Source organism: Drosophila tropicalis, unplaced genomic scaffold (genome assembly GCF_018151085.1).
Source record: "Drosophila tropicalis isolate 14030-0801.00 unplaced genomic scaffold, ASM1815108v1 contig_593, whole genome shotgun sequence".
NCBI classification, from domain to species: Eukaryota; Metazoa; Arthropoda; class Insecta; order Diptera; family Drosophilidae; genus Drosophila; species Drosophila tropicalis.
The window spans coordinates 11979386-11988781 of NW_027173070.1; the positions used below are offsets into that span (position 1 = coordinate 11979386).

The 9396-nt window shown below is 36.5% G+C and overlaps 1 protein-coding gene across 1 annotated transcript; it reads right to left on the reverse strand.

Annotated features, from left to right (window-relative positions):
- Window positions 1-494: 494 nt before the first annotated feature.
- On the reverse strand, window positions 495-1632 carry LOC137577183 (mite allergen Der p 3). Its single transcript, XM_068290580.1, has 2 exons — window positions 879-1632; window positions 495-824 (listed from the first exon to the last, which is right to left on the reverse strand). The coding sequence occupies exons 1-2, from the start codon at window positions 1620-1622 to the stop codon at window positions 495-497; spliced, it is 1074 nt and encodes a 357-aa protein (XP_068146681.1). The 5' UTR covers window positions 1623-1632.
- Between the last annotated feature and the right edge of the window lie 7764 nt (window positions 1633-9396).

Here is a 9396-nt window from a genome sequence, read left to right on the forward strand (position 1 = left end):
CACAGAATAAACTTACTCCTGTGAGTCCTGTCCGTAAAACGTATTCTCTCATATCCTTTGCATATCCGTGTGTCCTTGGATTCTGGTTTTTCTTCTTTTCTCCTTTTTGTTGTTGTTGTTGTTGTTGCTGTTGAACTTTATGATTGCACAAATGCAAAATGCATAACAATCACAATTGCACAAAATATATTTCGCAGCAAATTGGGATTTATACAAGTATATGAGAAATGGCCTGCTCTAGCTACAGCTTCAGTTCCTTCTTCTGGCAGGCAAACTTTGCTTTCTGCGCACAATAAATGTCGAGAATGGTATATGGGAGGAGAAATGCTTACCTTCAAGTGCCCAAAGGAGCTTCCGCTTTCTCTCTCTATCTCTCTCTCTCCTACTTTAACCTAGTTTCAAATTGCATTTTTATTTGCCAATGTTTGTTACACTTTGAGTATATGGAAATGGATATCCATAATAGTTTTTTTTATCTTCTGCTGACTTGGTAGTTAGTAATCCTCTTCGGGATAAGGCATACATAGACAATCGCCGGGAGTATTTCTTTCAATCCAACGTAGATACTGACTAACACGTGTGTAGACTCCTGGTGCCTGGGGACGGGCACAACCCTCACCCCAGGATACTAGACCGGCGAGTTGATATTGTGTTGGCTGCTCATCGAAATTGACATGAAGTGGTCCACCGCTATCCCCACTGCAGGCATCTCTTCCACCATTATGCAGGTAACCCGCACAGATCATATTATCTGTAATCTGACCGGATTTATATGTGGAATTCAAACGGCATTCCATTTGTGTCAGCACAAGAACTTCCACTTCCTATCAGAGATAAAATATTTTAAACTGAATAATTGGCTTTCTGCCCTGCCTTACCTGCAGACTATCTGTGGCAAATCCTCCCTCACGTTGGGCCCCCCAACCTGTCACTATGGCCAATTCACCATCAAAACTATGATCTCGCACTGGCAGACAAATGGGTCGCAATGGCTTGTTATCCACATCCAAAGGGCGATTTAGCCGAATCAAAGCTATATCGATGTCAAAACTTCGTGGATTATATAGCTCATGGATTTTCACACGTGCCGCTTGACGTTCGATGACGAGGTCATGACTATTACTCCGATTATGTTCAAGAAAACGCACAGTAATCAGCTCTAGGGGCACACCCTCCAAGCAGTGGGCCACTGTCAGCACATACAAGTCACTGATCAGTGATCCTGAGCAATAGAAACGTTGATGCAACAGGATAACAGCCATCCAGGGATATTGATGAACTCTCGTCTCATGACCGCCAACAATTTTCTTATGCAAAGTATTGATTAGTCCACAGCGACACAAAGGACAATCCCTTTCAATGGGAAAACTATTGATAGTAGATGCCGCAGGTGGAGAAGGAGTGGTAGTTGTAGAAGGAGTCCCTAAAGATGAAGATGAACCTTGACTCGTTAGTTGCTGTGTAGTGGAGGTGATTATTGGTGGTGCAGTTGTGGTGCTTGTCGGCGGAAAGAGTATAGAGGCCAGCCACTCGACAATATTGCCTTGACGTATTCGTAAGTAAACATTTGCCTCATTTTGCTGTACCGAGAGGACCAATATCCATAGAAATTGTAGCCTCATCCTCGCTCGACTTGCCGCCTTAGACTAAAATGTTAATCTAAGCTGAACTTGAATTTAAATGCAGTTCTAAGCTTCCATGCTTTCTCTCTCAGTCTCTTTCACTCAGTCTGCTTAGGTCTTCTGCCTGGCCGAGCAACTTTTCATTTTGGCCACAAAAATTTTCCACGCTGTTGAGCAAATGAATTCATGAAATGTTTGCCCAGTCAAAGTGTAAATGTTGGCCCCACACCTGCCAAATCAGCCACAGGCGTTTCTAGCCACTGTGCTCACCGTGTGAGCTGGAAAATTTTCATTAATTTCCTTTGCACATACATATGTATGTGTGTATGCCTGTGTGTGTGTGTGTTATGTTGGCTTAAATAAACCATTAAAATGTTCATGTTAAATTGATTTCTCCTCATGTTTAAAGTATTGTTAAGATTCCAACAAAATTTATTTACTCAATTTCTAAATCCTTTTCAAATGTGAGGAATTAAGTTTTTTTTATGCATTTTAGTGATTGCCAAGGGATTATATACTTTCTATGGACACTGAGAAAAATATATTGACCTGGACTAGATATTCTTCATTAACATGTCAAAACGTTGCAGGTTTATACTAAAGAGCATAGTGCGAGAGGATTACATTTAAAAGAAATTACAAGAATAGGGATAGATGTTCAAAATTGTTGTTTCTAATAATTTATAATTTGTAATAACTTAATGATTAAATAACTTGAATTTTGATTTATTTAGAAATTCTACTCGCACGAACATGTAAAGAGAATTAAATTTTTAAACAGTTTCCAGCAGGAAGTCCCCAATTAGGAAAACCAATTAGTTGGGCTAACCACTTTAGGTCCTTTGGAAAATACAGGGATCATAACTAATAATTAATGAACTTAGCTCAATTTCTACTAATGATTTCTTCCCTAATTATAAAATATCATCTGAAGGATATTTTATGGGAGCCGAGGTTTATAGTCATCTACTTAAATGCTTTACCTATCCCTTTTCTAAATATTTAATAGATCTCTACAAATTAATCTGCTTACTTAAGCAGATAATACTCTTAATACTTGATAATCTTAAGAACTATTTATCAAAAGATACCTCAATGGATTTTGTGTTTTCTTTATATATCCCGATTAGCTATGAAATTTTCATAATCAAAGTTTAAGCTCAATTTGTAGTGTATAAAAACATCGTTGAAAGCAAAGACCAAAAAAATTACATCAAATATGCAAATCAAAAAGTGTTTATAATGCTTTCAACTTTGAGATAACAATTATTTCTCATTTCCAGTTGTCACTTGTCATTTAAAGAGTCTTTTTGTATTAAGAAACTTCACGAGAGACAAAATCTAACAAAATAGGCTTAACATGAAATATTGACGCTTAACTGAGGAAATTCCTTTTCATTATTCCCCTCTCTCTCTTCCTCTCTCACTCTTTAACTCACCCTCTTCATCTTTTTTGCTGTCTCTGTTTGTGTGGACAAAAATTAGTAAAAGTATTAACAATTTTTCTTATATTTGTTGCTTGTGGAAAACTCTCGAGTAAGCAGCTTATGTCTAATCAGGGGAATGTTGACTGGCATTTTGTGGGTTGGGGAGAAAATTGGAGAGAGACAACGTAAGAGGGAGAGTGTTAATGGTTGGGGGGACTAATTGAATTTGGTCAATAACCAGATAGAAACCATTGAACCAGAACTTGACTTCCAATTGTTATGCTTCGACACCCAAATCGGGGCATTTCCTTTACTAAAGTTTTATACTTTATTTTCATTTGTATTTTTGTTTTTTTTTTTTTTAACAACAATTTGATGAGCTCAATTGGCCATTGTCTGGGCCCCAAAAACTTCCAAACTAACTGCGTAGGCAGATCGTGGCCCTCAGGTAGAACCAGTAGCCGTCGCGTTAGGGCAAACTTCCTCATCCACCGCCGCATGTTTCTGTCACTTTTGATATTTCCTCTTAATTGATATTTATGGAAATGCTTCTGGTTCTTGTTGGGAAATGTGGAACATCATGTGGGGGGAAATTTACTATATTCCAACTTAATGGTGCTTCATTCCCGGCTTTGTTCATTAAGAAAACTTTGTTCTAAAACACGGTTTTTATCAGCAAGAAATAGATGTTGGGAAATAATAAAAGATTTTCCAGGGATTTTTTTTAAACATTCTTGCCTATTATGGGTTATTCCAACTTAAAGCTTAAAGATATAGATTTAATGAGTCACTTTTATATGCAGATCAATTCTTTTAAACCACTTCTCTTAACTTCTGTTTAGTTCCTTATGAGGAGTTTGATTAATTTAAAAACTAAAGATCACATAGTTATTATATATACTTTCTCAAGATAGAAATGTACTTTTTGGTTTTCTTAGCTGTGAAGATGAAGTGGGCCGCTCACCTGATAATCACCAAGAGGTTGTATAATAATGTCATCTTCATGTCAAGCGGTTTTCATACATCGACAATAAAGAAGGAAAGGTCCTGGAGAAAGAGGAAACTCTTTTAGGCGTACGTAATAATATGAAAAAAGTATCAGAAAATATATAAATTGTATCGATAAAGTTTCAATTCCCAAGCTATCTTTCTGAGAATTTTCTATAATCAGTATAATTCATCAAATCGATGTATATTTTATAATAGATAATTAAAAAAACATGATTAGGTCTCGATTAACATGAAAAGGTCTCGATTAGCTTTGGGTTTAAGTTCAATCATAATAATAACTGGCATAGGGACATTTCTTCTTTTTCGTCGATATGCAAAAATTTGCCGATTGTACATAAAATCCAATTAGCATTTAAGCATATTGAATTGCTTGATTTTCCTCCTTTTCGAGTATATATGTACTTTTCAAAAAGAGTTTGCCTTGATTTTAACTGGTTTCTGGTAATGCATTTTGTCTCCATCCGTTTGCTTTCAATATTTGGCCAATTGGATTGCTACTTGTGTGTTTTGCCAGACGATTTCTGTTGCTGCTGTTGCTGGTGCTGCTGCTCCTTCTGCACCTTTATGGCTCATTAACGGACATGTTTGTGGCCACGACGACAACATTAACTTTTGCATTCTCCCCTCTCCTTGTCACCCCTTCTGGCTTGAACAAAACGAGCTCGATAAAAACTCGCAGTCTGTTTGTTGGTCTGTCTGTCTGACTGTCCGACTGTGTGTGTGTGTGTGTTGGACAATAAAACAAAATGGCAATTTACGATTTTATTTACGAGCCGTGCACTGTTTGACTGCATCAGGAACTTCATAGTCCAACACGAGAGGTAAGAGTAAAAAAAAAGAACGCGAAAAAGGAGTCGTCGCTGTTGTTGTCGAAATGAGACCTAGAGGAAACCAACTTCAAAGAAACGCCTGGAGATTCGTCATGCTGCTGCCGCCGCCTATTATTATTGCGTGTGCTTGGTGCATCAATTTTTTGGTGTGGAACCGCATAAATTATGTGGCCAGCAGCAAAGCTTAGAGCAGCTGTCAACAGTGTCCCACCACTCGACCCACCGACCGAGCACCCACGCCCCTCAATTGTGAACTGGAGCAAATTGTTTTCATCTGACCGCCCGCCCCTCCTGGAACCGCACCCCAAATCTGAATGCAGTTTTATGGGCGTTGCACACTCCGAGTAACGCCTTCTATTTTTGGTATTTTCAGTATTTGGGGTTTTCTCTTAATTGAAAGTTTATTAGTCGCATTGCCAGAGAGTTTCTCTGCCATAATTTAATTAACTTGTAATGGCACTCGTAATGTGTGGCGGCAAAAGAAGTCTTTATGCGGCTTTTCAGGTATCGGGCCTCCTCAAGGGGTGTGACTAAAGGCGCGCACACACATCCTATAAATATATTTTTCCTCTTTTGTAGTTATTTGAAACTTTAAACACAATTTATTGTACGTATATGGGTTTTTGTTTTCTTTCTGTGGGCGTGACAATGTCAATGGGTGTCAGCTGTAAGACAAAGATTATGGTGGGTGGTCAACAGAGGGGACGGAAAGAAGAGCGAGCGAGGGGTAGTGCAAGATTTATGAACTCAATGTGGAAGTGTTTATTTGAATTGGTGGATTGAGTTACCATAAATGGATTTAAAAGCAACAAAATGAATGGCAACTGGTGAGATTTTTAAAGCTTTACCCCATTTAAAAAAGGGGAAAAGGGAAAGAAAACTTTGAAAAGTAGAGTGAAATCTTAAGAAACTGTGCTGTCTAATACTAAATAAGTACTGCCCCAAAACAAAAGAAAAATTGCTTAAATGAAACTTAATTGAGAATTTCTAAATTGATGTTAAAAGCTTTGGGTTCAATTAACTTGTTTGAAGGATCTTATAGCCAAAATACTTTATGAAGCCTCAAATTATAGAGTATTGAACAGTATAGTCAAATTGTACCAAAATTGGTGACACCAATACATGAAGTTCCTGTCTCTCTCACTCTTTCTTTCTCTACCTCTTTAATCTGCTACCCCTTTCTCCTAGAACTGTACCCTTTATGATGGAAACTAATCAATCTCTTATTTATTAAGAGTATCTACATCAATAAAGAATTATTCATTTTTACTCTATTTATCTTTTCTGTTTTACCTATTATATTCTATTTAACCCTATTATACTCTATTTTTATAATCTTCTTTGTGGCTATGAGAAAATTAGTTTTGGAACGCACAATTATAAAATCTTTTGGCTTTTGTTTATTCAGTTTTCCTTTTTTAGACATGTTTGTAATATATTGGTGAATTAAAACAAACTTTGCATTATCCAACTCAAAATACATTATCAAATTAGATTTTGGATGTTTAATTTATGGCATAAGGCTGTCTAATAATCTCAAATTTATCTTAGAGGCTCTTCATTTTTGATGATTTAAAGGAAAATAATTAAACTAATGATTAATTAAAGTATGTTATTATTATTATTCGAACTGTAAGAGCATTAAACCGCTAGTCAAATTCACTTCACAAAATCCAGATTAAAAAATGTATTTCTAGTGATTTTTCATTTATTTATAGTTTTATTTGTAAGCAGTCCTCTCAATATTTATAAATTTAGATAAAAGAATCTCTTTCGCTTCACCTTTAAGGCCTTTTGAAGAACTTTCCCTTTGATCCTAATTCTTATGATTATCTCAGTGAAGAGTTTTTCCACTTTTCACTTACCTCTATGTGCTCAAGTGCTTTCACTTTTTTCGTGTAATAAAATCTAACAATTTCCTAAGCCAATAAAAACCAATCATAAGAATAAAAAGGAAAAAACTTAACCAAATCTGTTTTTCATTATGCCACTAAAACAACAACAGAAACAAACAAAAAAAACTGCTCCAAAATGCCGTCTGCACATTTCTTCTCTCTTTTCCCGTCCCTTCCTTCCTCTTTCTCTCTCAATGATGACGCCGCCGCGTAATGCATCATAAATTCACATTAACACTTTGCAGACATGTACATTTTCATTCCCTCTACTTTTAGTCAGTGAGATCCCCTCCGCTTCTGAATCGGTCTCCTCGGGCCTCCCGCTCTCGGCCACATTGTAGTCTAGTCGCATTTTATGGAGCTCATTTTGCGTTCTTAAAGATACATTTTGTGTGCCATTTGTGTGAGTGTGTGCGATGCATCTGTTTCTGTTAGATTCTTCTTTTTTGCCTTCTTGGCACTTGCCACATTTGTGTGTGTGTGTGTGTGCATACTCTAACAAGGGAATTATGACACATATATGCAGATATATATATACAAATGTGTATGCTAACTTAAGAGTAAGACATTATTCGCTCAGAGTATGCCATTTTCGTTTTTGTGAAATTTATCTCACTTTTTGATTATGCCATAAAAATGTTGCGTGCTTCCTTCGTCTCCCCTCCCACCACTCCTCCTCATCTTTGTTTTATATTTACTTTTTAATTTTTTATTACCCATTTTGATGGTGGTTACTTTTGTGCATTTGTCAAAATTTTACAGAATTTACGATCGACATCATCATCCACATCAGAAGCAGGCAGCAAGACCAGAGGCAAAACTGGCAGCGAGCAACTTGGGACTCGGGCGGGAACTTGGCTCAGCCTTTCCATGTTGACAGCCAAAAAGATTTATGTTAATTTGTTGGTGATTTATTGAATGATTTTCCAAAATGTGCCAAAGAGAAAGAGAGCAATAGGGGAGTGGATTTGGCCTAAATTTCATGTAGGAAAACATTTGACAATGCTCTCGACATGTTTGTTTAATTGAAAATAAAATAAAAATGCCTCACACACAAAGACACACTCACACACTTCTCCTTTTTTTTTTTTTTTTTTTGTATGTTTTGTTGTCACAGTTGGAGGCCAGAGATTTTTGCTTTTTCTTGTTGTTGGTTGTTTAGTTTCTTGCGTTTTTTCCCATATGATCAATGTGCGTCTGTCATGCAAATTTCAATTTGTTCAGTGTTCAAAAACAAGCTAAAAGCTAACTCTAGTCAAGCAATTTACACTGAAAGAAAAATATATGTACATTTATGAATTGGGATTATCTTAAGAGCTTATTAGCAGAAGAATCAAAATTTTAAGGCTTTAACTTCAAGGGACAAAGGTTTGATCATCTTAATAACCAACAATTTTGAAAAATATGTATGTACTTGCAGTTTTCTTTCGACAAAAATTGGATGGATTGGAGGCGTTTCTGGCAGGTACTTAAATCTGACTTGCTGATTTTTTTGACCACTGAAAAATGTATTAGAAAATATAGGAAAACTAAAATATAGAATGAAATTTTAAGAATTTTTATCCATTTATCTGAAATTCTGTTTTAATTTTAACTTTTATATGTGAAACTGAAAATGAATCCACTTTATACAGTTGATTTTACAGGTGATTTTATAGCATACTTCTAGGCTGATATCAAGGCTCGATGTAAAACTAGTTGTTCCAAATTTCCAGATGACTTTCTACTATCTGATAATCTTGTTTTAGTTTTCGGCATGCTCTTTTGGTTTAAAATAATTTCTTATGTAAATAATTCGCTATTGTTTGATCGAAAATCTATTTTAATTTTTTTTAACTCTACGATTCAATACTACTTAGTGATAATATTACGGGTATACCACAATTTCTTATTTAAGCGAAATTTGCATATTCTTATTTTTAGGAATCATGAGACAAGGTTTGTTCTTTTTAACTACTATTTCAAAGATAAGTGTTATATAATATGTAATCAAACTGTTTTGTTTCTCTCAGTGCAAAAATTTAAAGTTGTTTCCACGGCCTAGACAAGAGCGGCAAGTTAATTTATGCACAATAGCAACAACAACAACAACAACAGCAACTGCAACAATGAAAAAAAGCCTTGCGGTGCCTACCAACAACAACACAATAACAACAACAATTTGAAAATTGTTTATGCGTCTGCGCAGAGACGACGGCAATGTTGTCGACATTTTGCCTCCTTTTTGGTTGCGCCACACCGCGTTTCGATGCGTCTCTTGCATGCTGCATGTTTTGCTGCTGCTGCTGCTGCTGCCTCACTCTCTGTGGCGCGTTTAGTGTTAAACGCTTGATTAAAATTCTTGTAACTGCAACACTTTTGTGGCATGTGTTGTCTGGGATCTTTATGGAGCGCGTGCTTTTGTTTCTCTTTCTTGCCGCATGCATCAACAGAGACAGAGAAAGAGACAAAGGCAGAGACCAAGAAGTTGGTGTGGGAAGGTTGAAGGAAGGCAGGCAGGCAGGCAGTCAGGATCGATCGTTGTATGTACCTTGAGGCTATGGAATTGAGGGTATTGTTAATGTTGCTGTTGTTGATGTTGCTGATGTTGCTGTTGTTGTTGTTGTTTGCT

What these genes read in the sequence shown, in the direction of transcription:
- LOC137577183 (XM_068290580.1), bottom strand. Translation starts at nt 1,622, where the DNA reads ATGAGGCTACAATTTCTATGGATATTGGTCCTCTCGGTACAGCAAAAT. An exon ending in TTGCCACAGATAGTCTGCAG is followed by an intron (nt 825 to 878) that starts GTAAGGCAGGGC and finishes TATCTCTGATAG; the next exon opens with GAAGTGGAAGTTCTTGTGCT.